General features: G+C 61.7%; 1 protein-coding gene across 1 annotated transcript; it reads right to left on the bottom strand.

The window, feature by feature from the left end:
* Positions 1-136: 136 nt before the first annotated feature.
* Positions 137-18,487, bottom strand: EVPL (envoplakin). The gene is made up of 22 exons (XM_061392772.1): positions 18,127-18,487; positions 15,637-15,736; positions 14,894-15,048; positions 14,652-14,778; positions 13,531-13,656; positions 13,291-13,329; positions 13,028-13,189; positions 12,834-12,941; positions 12,563-12,658; positions 11,123-11,248; positions 10,091-10,237; positions 9,631-9,785; positions 9,368-9,465; positions 8,903-9,075; positions 7,467-7,645; positions 7,240-7,378; positions 6,918-7,111; positions 6,418-6,568; positions 5,171-5,254; positions 4,932-5,042; positions 4,741-4,833; positions 137-3,828 (listed from the first exon to the last, which is right to left on the bottom strand). The coding sequence occupies exons 1-22, from the start codon at positions 18,222-18,224 to the stop codon at positions 388-390; spliced, it is 6,102 nt and encodes a 2,033-aa protein (XP_061248756.1). The 5' UTR covers positions 18,225-18,487; the 3' UTR covers positions 137-387.
* Between the last annotated feature and the right edge of the window lie 930 nt (positions 18,488-19,417).

Raw genomic sequence — 19,417 nt, 5'->3', positions numbered from 1 at the left:
ACCCTTAGGTTAATCATGTTTCAATGTTGGCTTGCAATTGGAATTATCTTTTTTTTGATCTGGCTATTGATTGTGAAAACTGATAAACATCTTTTACTTTTACATATTTACTAAAAGAGAATAAAAAAAAAAGACACCAGGAGAATTCGTTTATTGGAAGCACAGGGTGAGGGAGGAGCCGGGAAAGCAGAGCTGCTGGCTCAGGGGATGGGTCAGGGGATACCAGAGTTACGGGAGGGAGTCCAACACCAAGAACGTTTGAGAAACAGAACATCGACGAGACAGAGGGAAGACCCACTCCCCTGGGTTAAGCTGCTCTGGGGGCCGGGGGTGCGTGCATCCTCCCCTCCCCATCCCCAATCACTCCCCGTGACTGCTCGGCCCCCGTCAACGCAGGGAGCGCGGGACAGTGGGGGAGGCCGAGCGGTAGCAGCGGTACCCCTCTAGCGAGGCTGGGAGGAGCAGCAGGCCGCTCAGGGGGTCCTTCCGGCAACGCCCCATGGCCTCCCTGTAGCTCAGTCGCTCCTTGGAAATGGGATCTGTCAAGTCCTTCTCGTAACTGGCCTCATCTTGCAGGAGCTGGGCCAGCTCCTCGCTGATCATGCCAGAGAGCACAGCCTGCGCCACGGGGATGCGGCCGGTCTTCTTGGGGTCGATGAGCCCCCCGGTCAGGTGCTGCACCCGCAGGTGTGGGAGCACGCTTTCCTGGGACATCCAGCCCTTCTGGACGGCCTCGCCCACTGACAGCCTCTTCTTGGTCACGGGGTCCTCAATGCCCGTGAAGGCCTTCTGTGCATTGAGCAGCCTCTGGGTTGAGCCGCTCTCGATTAGCCCCCGCTCCACCGCCTTGTGCACGGAGTAGCGCTCCCGGCTCAGGAGGTCCACGATGCCCCCCGTGGCCGCCTGAGCCTCCAGCAGCTTCTGCCCGGTGATGGGGTCCAGCATGTTCTTGGCCACGGCCGTCTTGATAGTGCACTTGTTGTCTGTGGTCGTGTCATAGACGCCGGCGATGGGGAAGCTGTCCTCGCTAAGCCCGAGAGAGAAGCTGGGGGAGAAGAGACTGGTGCTCTGGGAGGCCGGGGAGGCGAGCGGGGACTTGGAGATGATGGCGCCGATGGAGAGGGAGGGGCAGGGCTTGGTCTCCCCGGCCACGAGCAGAGCGAATTCGCTGATGGGGAGCTGGCCATCCTTGTAGAGATGGTATTCCTCTTTGGAGATGCGCCGGCTGCGCAGGGCGGCCTCGATGGAGTACTGTTTCCCGCTCTTGCGGTCCAGGAGCACAGACTCCTCCCCGTGGGGGCCCGAGGTGGTGACCTCCTCCCAGTCACACTCGAGATCCTGCAGCTGGAGGTACTGGCTTCGGTCAATGACGCCCCTCTTGTAGGCCTCGTACGGGGACATGTCCTTCCCCGTCTCGGGCTCCAGGATGGAGATCTTGGTGGAGATGTTGGTCTCTCGTGTCTGGGTCTCCTGGTTGAGCTCCTCCCGGCTCACCTGGGTGTGGAGGTCCCGCAGGGTCCGCTCCTTCTCATAGATCCGGTCCTTCTCGCGGAGGATGGCCGACTCGAGCTGCGAGAGTTCCTGGCCCCGCTGGGCTGCCCTCTGCCGCTCGCTCTCCGTCTTCTGGCTGAGCAGCTTGGACTCCTCCTGCAGGCGCAGCACCCGCTGCTGCTTCTGCCTTTCCAGCTCCCGCAGCTCCTGCTGCAGCTGCCTGCACTCCTGGCTTGCCCGGTCCCGGGTCTTCTGGAGCTCGGCCTCCTCCCGAGCCCAGGTCCTCCCCAGCGCCTCGGCCCGCTCCACCCGCTCCCGCAGGCGCCTCACCTCCTCCTCCCGGCTCTCCCGGGCCGCGCGCTCCCGGTTGAGCGCCTCCCACACCCGGGCACGCTCTCCCTCCAGCACGGGGTCCTTCTCCACCCTGATCACTTCCTTGTAGATGGTCTTCTCCTGCAGCTTCGTCTTCTGGAGCACGTCGATCTGCACCTGAAGGTTCTTGCACTCCCGATGCACCTCGGTCGCCTGGGTCTTCTCCTGGGCCAGGTCTTGCCGGAGGGCCGCCGTGGACTTCTCCAGGTCCGGGTCCTTCTCCAGCTGGACTACCTCCTCCATGATGATCTTCTCCTGCACTGCCGGAGGCCGCTTCTCCAGCTCCTGGAGCTTCAGGGTCAGCTGCCGCAGCTCCCTCTCCACAGCCAGCTTCTTACTACGGTCCTCCCGGAAGCTGAGTCGGCCCTCGTCCTCCTGCACGGCGGCCCGCAGCTGCTGCACCTCCCGTTCCAGCTGCCGCCGCCGGCCGGCCTCCTCATCCAAGCTCTGGCTCAGCCGGCTGTGCTCCTCATGGAGCTTCGGGTCCTTCTGGGTGACCACCACCTCCTGCACCACCACCCTCTCCTCAGGCCGCCGCCTCTCCAGCAGCAGGTACTTGTTCTGCAGCTGGTGGACGGCGTCCTCGGCCGCCCGCCGCTTCTGAGTGGCCTCCCGCACCTCCTGGCGCAGCCGCTGGGCTTCCTGCTCCAGGACGGGGTCCTTCTCCCGGCGCACCACCTCCTTGTTCACCGTCTGGGTCTCCACCTTGGAGCGTTCGCGCCGCCACTCGTCGCGCTCCCCCTGCAGCCGGATGAGCTGCTCCTGGGCCCGTCCACTGCCGTTGACCAGCTCATTGAGCTGGGCCTTCAGGCGGTCGATCTCCCGCAGCAGCTCGGGGTTCTTCTCGTGCCGCACCAGCTCCTGCGTCACCTCCTTGTACTCCACGGTGGGCTTCTGGGCCCGCAGCACCACCAGCTCAGAGAGCAGTCGCTCCACCTCCTGCTCCGTGCCATTCCTCTTGCGGCCAGTCTCCTGCAGCTCAGCCCGGAGCTGTGCGATCTCCCGCTCTGTCTCCGGGTCCACCCGGAAGGTCTCCTGTACGCGCTCCTGCAGATCCACCCGGGGCTTCTGCTTCTCCGCCGCGCTGTGCTTGCTGTGCAGCTCCTTCAGCTCCCTGGCCAGCACCTCGTTTTCACTCCTCTGTACCTCCAGGAGGCTCCTCAGCCTGGATGCCTCCTGGAGGAGCCTGGGGTCCTGTTCCACCTTCTTCACCTCCTTCACAATCACCTTGGGCTCCACAGTGCGGATTGCTGCCTCCAGCTCCACGACTCGAGCCTGCAGCTTGGCCACGGCATCCTCCGCCCCTTTCCGCTGGGCCACATCCTCCTGAATCTTCAGCCTCAGGGCCTGGGCTGCCTGGAGCATCTCCAGGTCCTTCTCCACCTTGACCACTTCTTTCACCACGACTGTCTCTTTCACGTTCACCTCCTTCTGCTCAAGGGCCAGCAGCTCTGCCTTCAGTGCCTCCAGCTGGGCCAAGACGGCGGTGTTCTCCTCTTGCAGGAGCTGGAGCTCACTCTTGAGCTGGGCTGCCTGGCTGTCCAGGCCGGGGTCCCTCTCGATCTGGGTGACCTCCTTGGTCAGCAGGTGAGGTTCCGTGGCCTTCCTCTGGCTCTCCAGCTGCATGACCTTCTGGGCCACTGCCTCCAGGTCTGCCTGCAGGCCAGCCCGCTTCTTGCCCTCGTCCTCCACCTGGGACTTCACCCTGGACAGGTTGCTCTCTAGCTGGGGATCCCGGTAGAACTCCACCACTTCCTTCTCCTCCAGTTTCTCCACGGGCCGCTGGGTCTTCAGCTGCAGCAACTGGCTCCTCTGCTCCTCCAGCTCGCGTTGTACCTGGGCCACCCGCTTCCTCTCCTCCTCTAGCTGGGACCTCAGGGCCTCTGACTTCCTGCCCCCCCGGGCTGGGCTCTCAGACCCCTGCTGGGCGTTAGGTGTCACCTGGATGTCCTCATTGAGCTCTTTCTGCAGAGGAAGAGGGGAGAGTCCTGGGGTAAAGGGAGGAAAGGGATAAGCCCCTGCCCAAAGACCCTGACGCTGGGAAAGATTGAGGGCAGGAGGAGAAGAGGCGATAGAAGATGAGATGGCTGGATGGCATCAGCAATTCAATGGACACGAATTTGAGCCAACTCCAGGAGATGGTGAAGGACAGAGAAATCTGGCATGCTGCAGTCCGTAGGGTCACCAAGAGTCCGATATTAAGCGACTGAACAACTGAACAACAACACCCCACCCTCCTAAGATCAGGACCCTTCCCTGCTTTCTGAGACTTCCCAGTAGGTCCTGGGAGGTGGAACTGAGATCTGAGGTGTTCGAAGGTTGGATTTTTAAGAGGCTTCATCAATGCCCAGTGTGCTAGGATGTAAGGCAGTGTTTAGGCTGCATTTGCACGAGAATGTGAAAGTAAGAAGGTCCTCCCTTCCCAACCTTTCCCTGCTCCCCTTCCTCCCAGGCTCCCAGAAATGGGCCTGTGCTCCTCTGGGGCATCCTGGGATACACCTCTGGGTGGGAGGAGGCTGGCCAGTTCCTTGGCCACTCACCAAGAGTCGTGGAGAGCTCCCAGCTTCTGGTCTCCCAGGGATGGAGACCTAGGTGGCCTCTTGCCCATGAGGGCTGGGTTCTGAGGCTGAAGACTGCGGGATTTTCTCCTGTCCCCACCGGGGTGCTGCCCAGGGGCTAAGCTGTGACTACACTGAGTGACATCTCCTGGTACTAACTCTGAGATGGAAACCAGCCTGGAAGGGCTGCTGGGAGAGGCAGAGAGCCGCACCTCCCTCAGGCCGCTGAGCCTGTCCCGGGGCTGAGTGTGAGCAGGTAGGAAAGTCTGCCCGGTCAACCACCCGCCCAGGCTGCCTAGGGTGGGCATCACCCCCATACCTTCTCCAGAATCTTTCTAGCAAATTCCAGCTGGTGCAGTTGCTGCTGGTGGGCAGCTGCCACCTCAGTGTAGGCCTTCGTCAGGTTCTTCTCCTGGAGAGGCCAAGGGAGGGGGTGCGCCAGCGTCAGCTCCTCCCTCAGAGGCTGCAGAGCTGGCAGCCCGGGAATGAGGAACAAAGAGCCCGGCTCACCTGGGCTTGGATGCTGTCCTGCAGGGGCGCAACTCGGGGTCTCTTGGGGGCCGATCCCACCTGGGTGGGCTCCAGGGAACCTCGGTAGGTGTCTGCCTGCAGCTCATAGTCCTGAGCAGGTGGGGAAGGACATAGACTGGCTGTCAGTGGGGGGAGCTAGGGGAGGGGGAGTAGGGGACTGGCGGAAGGAGGGAGGGGGAGGGGGAGATAAAGAGGGAGGAGCTGAAGGGACTGCTTACCTGGAGGGCCACCTGCAGGTGCTGGGAGAGGCGGGACGCCGTGACCCTGTCCTGCTTGCGGCTCTGGATCTCCTGCAGCAGTCTCTGCCAGGGCAGGAGGGAGGGTCAGGGGACCCCCGCTCACCTGGGCTCGCCTCCAGGCCCGTGGGCAGCCAGCAGCACCCAGGGGCAGCAAGCGCTCTGTGGGAAGCTGCCTTCCACCACCCCACCCCCACCCCCGGCCGTGACCCACCGCAGCCTCTGCTCGAAACATCTCACCCCCAATACACACATACTGGTCACACTACTTAGGCCTTAGGCCTGAGGCTCAGTGTCAGTTCCTTCCAGACCACTTGCCCTGACCCCATGGGTGTCCTTACAAAGGGCTCCCACAGCACTGGCTTCTCCACCAAAGCACTTATCAGCATCATGGCCTGAGACGCACTGGCCTCCCCCCAAAACTGCAGGCTGCCTGAGGGCAGGCTGTACCCAGCCCCTTTTCATTACCAGCATGTATGATGCTGGGAAAGACTGAAGGCAGGAGGAGAACGGGACAACAGAGGATGATTTGGTTGGACAGCATCACTGACTCAATGGACATGAGTCTGAACAAACCCCAGGAGATAGAGAAGGACAGGGAAGCCCGGCGTGCTGCAGTCCACGGGGTCACAAAGAGCCAGACATGGCTTAGTGACTGAGCAGCAGCAGCAGCAATAGTAAGGAGGTATGAGGAAGAGGATGCTTAGGAGTTGGTACCTCTAGGAACACAAAGCCCACTGCCCACCTCGGGCCAAACAGAGAAGGGCTGGCTGTTTTCCTAGACAAAGTGAAAGTGAAAGTGAAGTCTTTCAGTCGTGCCCAACTCTTTGGGACCCCATGGACTGTAGCCTACCAGGCTTCTCCGTCCATGGAATTTTCCAGGCACGAATACTGGAGTGGGTTGCCATTTCCTTCTCCAGGAGATCTTCCCGACCCAGGGATTGAACCCAGGTCTCCCGCATTGTAGGCAGACCCGTTACTGTCTGAGCCACCGTGGACAAAGTGTAGCATTTTGAGTGGCGGGCGTGGTGGTGAAGGAAGCAAAGCCTCTGGGGTCTGAGCTTTGAGGTCATTAAAACACTGGCCACTAGAGGGCGGGCCACACGCACACAGGCTGCTCTCCCTGTTAGGAAGGCGGCCAGGGAACTGGGCCTGGCTTGAGGGCTCAGCTCTGGGTAAGGGGCAGGGGGAGAGGCCGGCCCACACCCCCTGCAGCCCCAGCTCCTCACCTTCTGCGCCTGCAGCTTGTAGGCGATCTGGCTAGGCCCGTCGCTGGGCCGCACCTTGTTGTGGGGCAGGCGCTCCAGCCACGTGTTCAGGTTGTCCGTGCAGTTCTTGAACTGCTGGTAGGTGAGGCCAGCATCCTGCATCATCTTCTCCCTGCAGGAGGAGGAGCAGAGGTGAGAGCGGCCCTCGGGGGGCAGGCGAGGGGTGTGCAGAGGAGGCTGGTGAGTTCCTCCGTCCCTGGGACAGGTCGGAAGGCCTGACTGACTCGCCATGCTGATCCTCTCAACTCTGGCTGGGTGGCTGGAGCCGGCCATTCAGAGATGGGCCGACACTTTGTACCAGGCACCACCTGGGAGGCTGACACCATTATCATCCCATTTTAGAGGAAAGAAGCTGAGCCTCAGAGAGGTGCGCTCACCCGTCCAAGGCCCCAAAGCTCGTCAGCCACGGCCACCACGCACTGCAGGGCTGTGCTGTGAGCCCCAGCAGCCCGGCCACTCACCGCAGGTCCAACTGGTCCCCCACGGCGTGGTAGCGGTCGGTGAGGGCCCGCACCTGGCGCTGCTGGTGAGGCAGGTCTTTGCAGAACTCGCAGAAATTGTTCTGCAGTGCGCTGCACATATGCTCGACAGCCTTCAGCTGGCGGTGTAGCCCGAGCACACAGGCCTGCTGCTCCAGCAGCTCCCTCCGCCGGCGCTGAGGCAGGAGGGGACACAACGTACCCTTGTGGTTCGGTTGGATGCCAGGCCCACCCTCCACTTACCCCCCAGCTCCTGGGTCAGCCTGCACCCCCACTCCTGCCAGGAGGCCGCCCAGCCCCTCACCTTCAGCTCGCTGACCCTCTCCTGCAGTGCGCCCGGGCCTGCGGGGATGGGGGCCTCCTGTGCCAGGGCAGACTCGAAGCCTCGGATGACCTTGTCTGCATCCCGGATCTGCCGCTCCAGACCCCGGGCGGCCTTGGCTCTGTCGCAAGAGGAGGCCCAGGGTCGGACACCTCCTTGGCCGCGCCCCCGAGGCCTTGCCCAGCGGCCCCCGCCTCCAGAGCACTCACTTCTCCCCGTAGAGGCTGCAGAGAACCTGCACATCCCTGTATTTGTTCTTGACGCTGTTGAGGACCACGGGCAGATGCAGGGCAGCGGGCCCTGAGGGCTGCCCCGACAGAAACGCCTCACACTTCTGCTGGGCCGCCTCCTTCTCTGCTCCCAGGCTCTGCAGCCGCTGGGCCGTGCCCTGGGGTGCATCAGGGGTCTCAGGATCTCTGGTTCTGGGCAGGTGGCTTCCATCCAGCCCTCCCGCTATGTCAACCTAACTCTGCTTGCGAGGCCTCCAAAATGTGGTATGGACATGCTCGGGCTCAGTTTCCAGGTAGATGACCGTAGGCAGGTCAACCTCTCTGACCCTCAGTCTCCTCATCTACAAATGCTTGATGGGAGGATGAAATGAGACCCTGTGAGTCAGGAGCTGCCGCCCACCTTGGTCTTCACGTCACTGTCCTGTTCTCAAAACCTTCAGTTCCCTGCTCCCTCCCCCCAGTCAAGCAGCAAAGCCCTAGCTCCACCCACTTGGGATTATGATTTTGTCAATTCTTTTATCAGTTATTCACTCGTCGATTCCCTGATCCATTAGTGCTGGCTCCACACCACATATTGCCCACCTTCCAGGCTAACTGGACCCCCAACACCTCTGATGTGGAAGAGGACCTTCAAAACCCAAGGACCGGGGACTTCCCTGGCAGTCCAGTGGTTAAGACACTGCGCTTCCCCTGCAGAAGGCATGGGTTCGCTCCCTGGTCGGGGAAATAAGGTCCTGCCCAGGGTAGTGGTAACCTGGGCCCAGCATGGGCAGAGGTATTGTCCAGGCTGTCACCCCGCAGTGCCTCCTTCTGCCACTCCTCCTTCCTTGCCTGGCCCCCCAGGACCCCAGCTGAAACACCTCTCCCACCTCTGGAGCCCTGCCTCCCCTGGTCGGGCCCCTGACCAAGCTAAAACACCCCAGAACGTGGCGGAGTGAAGAAGACCGAGGTGCACAATCATGAACAACATGCTTCACATTTTAAAAGCCAAATCCAAACAATATATCTGAGTAGAAACCGGTTTGGAAGGACACAACCCAAACTTCTCCCCCCGACCCCCCACCCCCGGTGGGGGGGAAGGGGTGGCTTTCACCGCTAGCATTTCTGAGTCCTTCTGTGACCGCATTTACACCCCTGCACTCTCTCCAGGGAGGCTTCCCGTCAGCCACCCCGGAGATACCGCCCCTAGGATGCTGCAAGCCCATTTTCAGGGATGAGGAAACCAAGGCCCAGAGAGGTTAAGCGAATTGCCCAGAGTCACAGAGCAGGTCAGGTGAAGAGCCAGGATGGGAAGGAGCCTGAGGGAGCCCTGGACTGTCTGCTCACTTCTTCCACCTCGGGGGCCTGAGGCTGCCCCCACAGCTGCCTCCCCAGGGCTGGACCATTTTTTATCCCAGCTGCCCTGGCTCACCCACCTGGTGGTTCTGGATGCGGCCCTCGAGGTCCTCGAGTGGTGTGGTGCGGCTCAGCGGGGCCCGTGCCCAAGCCAGCAGCTGCTTCTCTATCTGCCCCAGGTCCTCCTCCAGCCGGGTCATCTGTGTCAGGAGCTTCTGGGCCTGTGGGTCGGGTGGGCCCGAGCTGCTTGGAGCTGGGGGAAGAGAGTGCCTCTGAGGGTCCAGGGCCTGCCTCGTGTCTGCCTGCCTGCCTGCCTGCTGGGCCCCTCCATGAGCCCCCGCAGAGGGTCCCGTGTGGGGGAGGGTGGTGGGCAGGGCCTCACTGAGGGAGGGACATCAGGCTTGCCAACCCAGGGAATGGAACCCCCAGATCAGAGCCTTTAATTCAGGGTCACCCCCTGCCCGTGGCAGCCCCTGGGTGACCAGAGTAGGCATCTACTCCTATTTCAACAACGCCTCCCTCTTTCCCTGGCCATCCCTCAGTACCCTGCTGGCTGGGCCGTAAGGGCTCCTTGGCACTGGCCTTCAGGCGGCTCTGGACTGCGGTCAGTTTCTGCTTCAGTGCCTGCAGCTCCGAGGCAAGCCTGGAACAAGGGGGCGGTCAGAGAAGGACATTCCTCCATGCTCTCCCCCAGCCCCCGCAGTCACACATTTAGGCAAAGGGCAGACGACGGCCTCAAACCGCAGGGCCTGGTCTGGGTGGGTCCACAGACTGCCTCCTGCCCCCCTGGGTCCCCAGGAGGACCCACCCGGAGGCCCTGGCCACAGCTTCAGGGTCCGGAGCTGGGATGCAGAAGCAGGCGGCTGGGGCCCGCTTGGGCTCGCCTGCCTGGCCCTGGACCACCCAGGTGTGTGGGTCAGTGTTGTCCACCAGTGTATACTGCTCACCCCGCAGCAGCTGCACCTGTTGGGGCGCGGAGGGGGCGGGGAGGTGGGGGAGGGGCCATGCAGGCCTAGGGGCCAGGCTGGAGAAGGGATCGAGGCCCAGCAGAGGCCAGTAGGGTAGGGGCTAGGGACGGGGCCAGGGAGGGACAGGAAGTGCCGGGGTCAGGACAGGGACGGGCCAGGGGCTGGACAGGGCTTGGAGCGGGTGGTGCTGGAGCAGGGGTGGGGCGGGGCATTGGCTGGAGTGGGTAAGAGGGGGCAGGGGAGGGAGGGGGTGGCAGGGGTGGGGCAGGCGGGCCCGGAGGATCCGAGTGGAGACTGTACTTCTCCTGAGTCCCAGTCACAGATGCTGTCCACACGCAGGGGCTGCAGGGGCAGGTTCCTTCTCTGGGGCAGAGGGGCCACCCCCTGGCTCTGCAGCTGCAGGTCCTTGAGAGTCTTTTCGGCCATGGTCAGCTGCTTCTCCTCTGCCTGCAGTGACCCAGGCAGTGGAGGCTCAGACCAACCCCCCTGTGCCCCCCAGGAGGGCCAGGAAGGGGTCCTGGCCGTCATGAAGACAGGGTCTCTTAGTCAGCAACGTAAAGCGAGCCCCTCCCCGGGCACCCAGGATCCTAGAGTCTGCTGGTTGGGGTGGGGCAGGCGGCTGCCCAGTAACCAACCCCCAGGCCAGCAGAGTGGGAGCTGGAGGGGTGTCGGAGCTCTTCTGGGCAGTCCCTGCCACACTGTGTGTGCATGCGTGCGAAGTCACTTCATCGTGTCTGACTCTGTGTGACCCCGTGGACTGTAGCCTGCCATGCTCCTCTGTCCACAGGATTCTCCAGGCAAGAATACTGGAGTAGGTTGCCATGCCCTCCTCCAAGGGATCATCCCCACCCAGGGATCGAACCCACATCTCTTATGTCTCCTGCATTGGCAAGCAGGAGGGCTTCCCTGGTGGCTCAGCTGGTAAAGAATCTGCCTGCAATACGGGAGACCTGGGTTCCATCCCTGGGTTGGGAAGATCCTCTGGAGAAGGAAAAGGCTACCCACTCCACTGTTCTGGCCTGGAGAATTCCATGGACTGTATAGTCCTTGGGGTCACGAAGAGTCAGACACGATTGAGTGACTTTCACTTTCTTTACCACTAGCACCACCTGGGAAGCCCTGTCACGTTACAGGCGAGGAAACTGAGATCCAGAGGTGGGAAGGGCTTGCAGCTGACAGACCAGGCTCCTCCAGCTGCAGTGAAGCCCCTCCTCCTGCCCTCAGGGCAGGGGATCCAGGCAGGACTAAGCACCCTGGAGGCATGAGGCCCAGACACCCAGGCCTGCCCGGTGCCCAGGAGCGGCTACGGGGAGGGGCCGGGGGCCATCTCACCTCCAGCTGCCGCAGCATCTCCATTAGAGCACCAGGTGGGCCCTCCGGGGCAGGGCTGTACTGGCTGTCCAGGCTGGAGTTGAGCTTTGCCAGGGTCTGGCTGACAGAATCCGCCTCTTCCTGGAACTGAGGTCGGTGGGTGGTCAGGGGCGGAGCTGGGGCACTTACTGCCCACCACCCTGCAAACCAGCTAAACCCAAACTGGCTGAACCCAAAGTGCCACTCGCCGTCGGCCTTTCTACCCAGGCAGTGGGACCTTCCAACTGAAGCGCTCGGCAAATCAGGTATTTGGGGGTCACTGAACTTAATTTCTTTTAGTGTCGTAAAACACGTTGTTTTTCGTCCTTCCTGCACAGATGACGGGCAGTGCCCCTCCTGGAGGACTCGCTCCAGCACCTGGAGTCCTGGCTGGGATCCAGGGGTGGGTGCCCAGGGCGTCTCTGAGCAGAAGCTACGCGTGTGCTTTAAAGAGACAGCCCACAGTTGGGTGATACCACGGGATTCTCCTCAGTGGATGTGCTAACGTATAGTGGATATATAGGAAAATGTCCTTAATAAAAAAGAAAAAAGGGAAAACTTTTGGCTTCTTTTTTCCTCAAAGTCTATAAACCATTTTACTTGGAAACTACCAAAAAAAACCCAAAAAAAGTCCTACTGGGCATTCCCTGGCGGCCCAGTGCTTAGGTCTCAGCACTTTCACTGCCATGGACCTGGGTTCAATCCCTGTTGGGGAACTATGATCTCACAAGCTGTGTGGTACAGCCAAAAAAAAAAAGTCCCCATTGTGGATATATATTTTTAATTTTTTTTGTTTTCAAAACAACCAAAAATTGTCTTTTTATAGACAGGACTGTTGTCTATTATAGTCTGTTATATCAATGTTTCTCAACCCTTGTTTCATTATTGAACCTTCTAAGGAGCTTTAAAAACAATTTTTTTTTTTAATTAATTTACTTATCTGGCTGTGTGGGTCTTAGTTGTACATGTGGGATCTTTAGTTGCAGCGTTAGAACTCTTACTTGCATGAGACATAGTTCCCTGATCAGAAAGTCAACCCCGGGCCCCCTGCATTGGGAGTGCAGAGTCTTAACTGCTGGGGCACCAGAGACGTACCTTTGAGTAACTTTTCCCTTTTTTTGTCCTTACTTTCCCCATCATTGACATGAAATGTTAATATCACAGATATTCTGTATATCATTTACATATGCATATTTGTGATTTATTTTTTATGAAAAAAAAAGTTCTTTTTTTTTCATTTTCAAGAACAAACATTCACACCCCCAGGAGTGACGTCACCCTGTCGCGAATTCGTGGGTGACATTGTTTTCCTCTGGGACCCAGTCACAACGATGCACCTCTGTCGTTTTTATGAGGTGCCTTGGCCCCCGAGATGCGCATCGTGCCTTCCCGCCCGGCCCTGCCCAGCCCCGCCCGGCTCACCCTGCGGTAGTCCTCCACGTGCTGCAGCTGGCTCTCCTGGCAGATGCAAAGGTTCAGGAAGTTCTGCCACTCCACCTTTAGGGCCTCCTGGTGGGCCTGGGGGCAGCAGTGTGGAGCCCTCAGACGCGCCCGACCTCGTCCGTCCACCCGCCCACCCACTCAGCTGGCCCTGCCCACTGCCCCTGCTGGCCCGGCCCGGTCTCCCCAGCCTCCCCGGGAAGCTCCCTGACCGAGAGCCCCCAAGGCAGCGGGGAGTGTCCGGCCCTCGCACCTGGATGGGCCCCACGGCCGGATGCCCGAGCTCCACCATGCGCTCCCCGTCGTCCTCCAGCTGGTTCACGCGCTGCTCCTGGCTCAGCAGCTCGTGCTGCTTGAAGTGCTGGGAGAGGATCAAGGCGGGGGCGCTGGCGGTGAGGACCAGGCCGGCCTTGTCCCCCCACCCCACCCCCACCCGCCCCCGCTGACCTCGTACTCCCTCCGCACGCCCGCGGGGTCGGCCAGGTGGTCGCTCCAGTCTTGCTGGAGGATGCGCTGCTGCTGCTGGGCCAGGGCGTTCAGCTGGCGCGTGCAGCCTTGCAGGTGCGTGTACAGGCTGCCCAGGCTCTGCCCTCGCCACGAGGCCGCCTTCTGCGCTCGGATGTGGGGAGAGAGGCACCGTCAGGCTGCGCCCAGGAAGGCTGGCCTTGTCAATGGTGCAGGCAGCCCACCCAGCCCGCCCTGGGGCTCACCAGGAGGTCCCGGTATTGGCTCCGGATGGTGGCCGCGTCCTGTCTCGACCAAGGGGGAGAAAACACAGGCCCAGTGAGAGATGAGGTGCAGGGGAGAACGCACCCCACATCCCTGAGCCTCCCCTGCCCCTCCTCCATCCCTAGTCCCCGAGGACCAGCCAGACCTCGCTCAGGCTCTGATGGGAGAAAGGGAACCAGGGCTGGGGCCAAACAGGGGCGGGTGTCGGACGGCTCACCCACCGGCCCTACAAGGGTCCGCAGCTGCTGCCCGTAAGCCTCGATCTCCTTCTGCAGGATATTGTGTTCGGCGACCTGCTGCTCCAGCTCCGCCATGCCCGGCCCGTACTGGCCCTCGCAGACCTGCTTCTGCAGAAGAGCTGGCCACTCAGCTCTGCCGCAGGGCCTGGGGTGGGGAGCCCTGCACGCACCCAGCATCCCCCTCCACCCAGCATCCCCATCAGCAGGGGATGGAGCTGGTCATTTGGGCAGAAGGTGGACAGGCCAGGCGCTGCCTGGGTGAATGGCTGCAGCTCACCCTGGGGCACATGCTAAGTCACTTCAGTCGTGTCCGACTCTGTATGACCCCAGGGACTATAGCCCGCCAGGCTCCTCTGTCCATGGAATTCTCCAGGCAAGAATCCTGGAGTGGGTTGCCATGTCCTTCTCCAGGGGATCTTCCCGACCCAGGGACTGAACCTGCCTCTCTTATGTCTCCTGCACTGGCAGGCGGGTTCTTTACCTCTAGCCCACATGGGACACCCTGGGGAACATGCTAGTCTCCAGTGACCCTGGCTGAGGCCTCAGTGTCACGTGACTGTGGATCCTGAATCCCACTGGTCCCCAGTCTCAAGGCTCAGCTCTGAAAATCTCCCTGCTCTGCCCCGCCTCCTGCCTGGACACCTGCAGCCTGGCTCCTGAGCCTGCACACACCCTGCCCTGTCCATGCCCTCCCCTGTCCCTCCAAAGAGTTGGACACGACTGAGCGACTGAACTGAACTCTCCCTTCATTGTCATCACGGCACCCCTTCTGTCGTGACAGCAAAGCACAGTTCCTCACCTGATGTTCCGGGGGCCCTTGACCTGGTTCTCCCTCCCTGACCAGAAAAGACGTTTTTCCATCACACCACAGGCTTCCTCCAGGCAGGAGCCTCTGTTCCTTTTTTCTGAAATATCCTTTCCTCACCACTTCACCTCATCCCAACCGAGCTCTCCCACCTGCAGGAAGCCCTCCATGATTGCACGGTCTCTTCTGCCCCCTCCCTTTTCAGAGACCCAGCCCCCACCCAGGTCCAAGGATGCATCAGCCCCTGCCGAAACGCAGCCCTGTGTTGCCCTCTGATGGCTGCTGGGTGACCCCTGACCTGCTTCTGCTCCAGCACCCTCGCCCAGTCGACCCTGGGCCCCACATCGGGCGGCAGCACCATCTTCTCGTACAGGGCGCGGTACTCGGCGCACTCCTGGGTCACCCGCTCGTGCAGCTGCTTGATGCTGCCAAGGAAGTGGCCAGCAGGTCGGAGCCGGGTCTGGGGCTCCCCCGGGACCCCCGGCGCCTCCATCCTGGACCCCCAGCTCTTGCTGCTGCCACCCCCTGCCCCACACTCACTCCTTCTCGATCTCTTCGGCCTGTGGGTGCTTGAGCCGCTGGGCCTTGTCCACATCCAGGAAGAGGTCTTTCAGCAGCACCTCGGCCTCCTTCAGGCTTCGGCCCACCTCCTGCCGGTGCTGCAGGGCCTGGCGCTGCTCGCTGTGCTGCCGGTCCTGAGGCAGGGAAGGCATCCTTGCTGCTCGAGCCCCCCTGCCATCCCAGGGACCCTGGCCAACCTTGGCGCCCACACCGGGAGAGAGCGAAGTGTGAGCACCAGTGAGGCGGACTCAGGGACACAGGGGAGGTCCTCTGACCCCCCTGCAGGAACCAATCACGGAGGCCTTCCTGCAGGTGGGAGGGCTTTGGGGGATGGGGTGAAGTGGTGAGGACAGCACATTTCAGAAAAAAGGAACAGATGTTCCTGCCTAGAGAAAGCCTGGGGAGAAATGGAAAATGGGGTTTACTGAGCAGGTAGGCAGAACCAGGTCAAGGGCCCCCGGAACATCAGGTGAAGGGCTCTGCTTTGACGTCACTATAGAAGGGGTGCCGTGATGACGATGAAGGGACAGGGGAGGGCATGGCGGTGGGAACCCACCAGAGAAGGTGTGCCAAGCCCTCGCTTCCACTGTGTTTGGGGAGTGACCAGGGAAGGACAGGACCGTCTGTGTATCTTTACCAAGGCGAGTGGGCACCTCTGGGACCACCAGGCATGGCAACAAGTCTCTCACGCCCCCGCGCCCTGCCATCTTCCCCAGCTTCACCTGCTGCAGCTTCTTCTGGGTCTCCAGAATGTCCCTCTCCACCTGGTCGGCGTTGGCCTGCATGCGGGAGATCAGCAGGGCCAGCTCCTGAGTGGCAGCTCTGATGAGGGGTGGAGACAGAGGGCAGCCTGGTTGGCAAAGTTCCCTGTTTCCCTTGGGCAGAGGTCTGCCCACCTAGGTGGGATCCCCTGCCTGCACCCGCCCTGTCCTGCCCTACAGCTGAGCTCAGTGGCCTAGGAGGGTGGAGTCAAGACCTGGGGAGCCCTGGCCTCTCGGTAGGAATCTCTGTGAGCTACGCAGTCCTGGGCAGGGGAGCTCTGCCTTCAGTGAGGGTTCAGAAAATGAGGGTCCTGAGTGTGGGTGGCACTGTGGAGCTGCCATCTCCCCCCCATCAAGGAAGTGCCTCCCAACCCCACCCTGCTCTCTGCTGCTGCTTCAGGCTGGAGGGGAGGCAGCCCGCAGGGGAGCACATGACTCACTGGCTCAGCCCCTAATACCTGAGGCGGACAGCTGGATCCTGGGAGGGCTGGGTGAGCTGGCTGGGGGCAGGGGAACAGCACCAAGTCCCCCGGCTCAGCTTCCTCCCACGCCAGCCCCGTCCCCCTCCACTGCCCCAGGCTTTGCAGGGCCTGCCCGGGATTAGCAAGCTTGCAGAGGAGACACACAGCACCCGGTGGGGGAGGTGGGCCATGAGATTGCCAGGGAACCCCAACACTTTCCAGATTCGGGGGTTCAGAGCCCAAGCTTGGACCTGACTCACTCCAGGTGGCACAGCCAGGAGGAGCAGAGGATGAGCCTGAACCGGGGTCCTTTCCCAGGGCCGTCTCCCAGCCTCTACAGGGTGCCAGCTGTGGGCTCCAGCTCACTCTCTGGGGCCTAGAGGGGCAAGCAGACCTAATAAGAACGTGGTCTAAGCCTCAGGAGCACAGCACCCTGTGAGGTCACCGTCCCTGCGGAGGGATGGCAACACGGGCTGGGCCTTGAACCAGGGGTCCAAGGAGAAGCCCCCTCCAAGCAGAAGGGCCGTGCCACAAAGAGACAGTCTGAAAGAACTCTGACCGGCAGCCTGGCTTTTATCTTCCTCTATCCCTGCAGCTGTGTGGTCTTGGGCAAGTTACTTAACCTCTCTGGGCCTAAGCCTCCTCACCTAGAGGCCAACGCTCTAGTATATCCACCTCCTCACCGTGTGACTGTGAAGAAAACTAGCGTCCTGTCAGCTCCCGTTAAGTGCTTGTTTTTACTCCTGTAAAGGGATCTGAAGGCTGGGACCTGTCCATTCTGTTTACGATGGCATCCGCAGGGCCTAGAGCAGCCCCAGCACACAGTAGGTGCTCCATAAATAGGCACACAGTAGGTGCTCCATAAATAGGCACACAGTAGGTGCTCCATAAATAGGCACACAGTAGGTGCTCCATAAATATGTGCTGAACAAATGGACTGCACGGGAGGGGACTGATGTGCCCTCCTGGGGCCGCCGCCCGAGGACAGGGCTGAGGGGAAGGAGATGACCGGGAGCCGCCCTGGGGCTGGGAGCTCCAGGTCCGGAATCCTGGGAGGGCTGCTCCTGCCGGGAGGAGCCCACTCCGCCCTGGGCAGGGCCCAAGCCCCAGGGGCAACAGGTCACTCCAGTGAGAGTCTTAGCCACCATCTTTCCTGTCCGCCCAGAAGCCCAGCCTGTGTCCTCGCCCTGATCCCTATCGGGTGCTGGGCCTTTCATCTCGGCCCCCACCTTCACACCCAGGACCCCGGGCGAACTGCTGCCTCCACCTAGCAGAGGGGGCTGACAGCCAGTGAGTGGAAGAAGGCTGCCCGAGCCTGTCTGCAGAGCGTGGGGCTCTGGGAGGGGGCGGCGGGCTGGGGACCCTGCAGAGAGCTGGGTGAACTGAGGAAGGCTCTGAGACATCCGTGGGTCCCTACTGCTTCCCCATAGCACCCCTCCACACACCCACCCGGTGAAGGAATCATCTCATCTCCATAACAAAGCTCTCGAGGCCCAAGGTGCCAGCCGGTGGGGAAAGCCGCAGCCTGGACCTGGAGCAGCACAGCCCCGCCTCCCTGCCTCTGGGCACTCCGCAGCCCACCTCTTGGCTTCTCTGGCCTCAATCCTTCTGCCCACCCTGTGCCCAGGTCCCATGGGTCATCTCAGGATAAGTGGAGCCTAGAGGGCAGAGCCGTGGGTGGAGAGCCGTGCCCTCCAGCCTCCTCACCTCCCAGCAGAGGAGGAAAGCTCAGGCCCCTGCCTAGCATGTCTGTAGAGCCCTCAGGCTGCACCCCCCAGAACATGGGGAGCTCCAGGCCATGCCTGGGCCCCTGCCAGGGCTGGACCTGGGCCTGGGCCAGGAAGAGAGTCCACCCCCAGGCTCTTTAGCCTCAGGACACCAAATGCCAGCGCTGGGCTGGTCCCCGGCTCTGGCCGGCTGCCTCCAGGTGGCTGGAGCCCCTGGGTCTGGAGCCATCCTGGCTCCGGCCCCCACCCCCGGCCGCACTCACCTGCTGTGCTTGTTGGGGGACCCCTTGGGGGAGCCTTTGGCCGGGGAGCCCTTGGGGGACCCCTTCCCCTGAGAGCTTTTGCTCAACCCCTTGAACATGGTCCTGAAGGCAGGCGCAGGCTCGGGCTGGGCTCGGCCGGCGAGGGCGGGTGGGCGGCGGGCAGTGGGCAGCGGGCGTGCGTCTTCGCTGGCTGCTCAGCTGGGCTCTGGCGAGGTGGGGCGGCTGGGCACCAGGCGGGCAGTTTCTGGGCGGGTCCTCCCTGCAGGTGAGGCGGTGAGGGGGCCAGGGCTGCACACATGCACCCCCACTCCCCACACCACACTCTCGCCTGCTCCTGCACAACCAGTTTGGGAGGAAAGGGTACAGCCCAGAGGGCGGGGCGCCCGAGCCTGCCTGAGTCTCAGAGAAGGTTCAGACTTGTTACACCCAACGCCCAGAGCCAGAGGGAGCCAGCCGTGATCACGCCCAGACGGGGAAATAGCCGGGCCCAGGGGAGACAGGGCTCCAGACAGACGGACGCGCGTGTGCACACGCAGGCTCAGAGATCGAGGCCGGGCTTTAGAGCTCGGGGTTAATGAACACCTCCAGCCCACACCCTGCTATCAGGCACACCTCTTCACCCAGGACTCTCCACCGGGGGGCTGCTCCCTGCCAGCTCAGGGTGGGCGGAGGGACCCCGGGCTCTCTGCTCACCCCCAGGGCGTCCGGGTCTCTGCTCTGTGTCCTCTACTGACAGGGTGGGGCAGCCAGGGGGCATTCTCCCTGGACCACCGGCACAAGTACCTTTTAAACGTGGACACCACCCAGCCAGCTCCCTGGAGCCCCACCCACCGCGCTGCAGAACGCTTCTCCTGGCCGGCTGGCTCTCCCATCTGTCTGTGGCTCCCAGGCCAGATGCAGTCAGATGTGCATTGCTGGGATCCTCAGAGAGTTGCAGACCAGCTCTAGAGGGGCCGGGACTCCCCCAAGGGCCCCAGCACCCAGCCTTCGGGTGCTGCTGAGTCCAGGGTCTGGCGGAGCCTCCCGGGAACCCACTGCTTTTTAAAAAATAATTTTGTTTATTTTTGGCTGTGCTGGTTTTCATTGCCACCTGACTTTTCTCTAGTTGCGGCAAGCGGGGGCTATTCTGTTGTGGTGGGCTAGTTGCTCTGAGGCATGTGGGATCTTCCCGGACTAGGGATGGGGTCTATGTCTCCTGCGTTGGCAGGTGGATTCTTCACCACTGGGCCACCAGGGAAGCCCTGGGAACCCACTGTTACTTGGGTTTCCTACCTGCCTCTCCTCCTTTCCC

This window comes from Bos javanicus, chromosome 19 (assembly GCF_032452875.1).
Source record: "Bos javanicus breed banteng chromosome 19, ARS-OSU_banteng_1.0, whole genome shotgun sequence".
Taxonomy (NCBI): domain Eukaryota; kingdom Metazoa; phylum Chordata; class Mammalia; order Artiodactyla; family Bovidae; genus Bos; species Bos javanicus.
Note: the sequence above shows the minus strand (reverse complement) of the source record. Positions and strands in the feature narration are given on the sequence as shown.

Excerpts from the sequence above, each read along its gene's own strand:
- EVPL (XM_061392772.1), bottom strand. The coding sequence starts at position 18,224 with ATGTTCAAGGGGTTGAGCAAAAGCTCTCAGGGGAAGGGGTCCCCCAAG. Across the intron at positions 13,190-13,290 it reads GCCAATACCGGGACCTCCTG|AAGGCGGCCTCGTGGCGAGG; the intron begins GTGAGCCCCAGG and ends ATCCGAGCGCAG. Across the intron at positions 5,043-5,170 it reads ACCTGCAGGTGGCCCTCCAG|GACTATGAGCTGCAGGCAGA; the intron begins GTAAGCAGTCCC and ends CCACCTGCTCAG.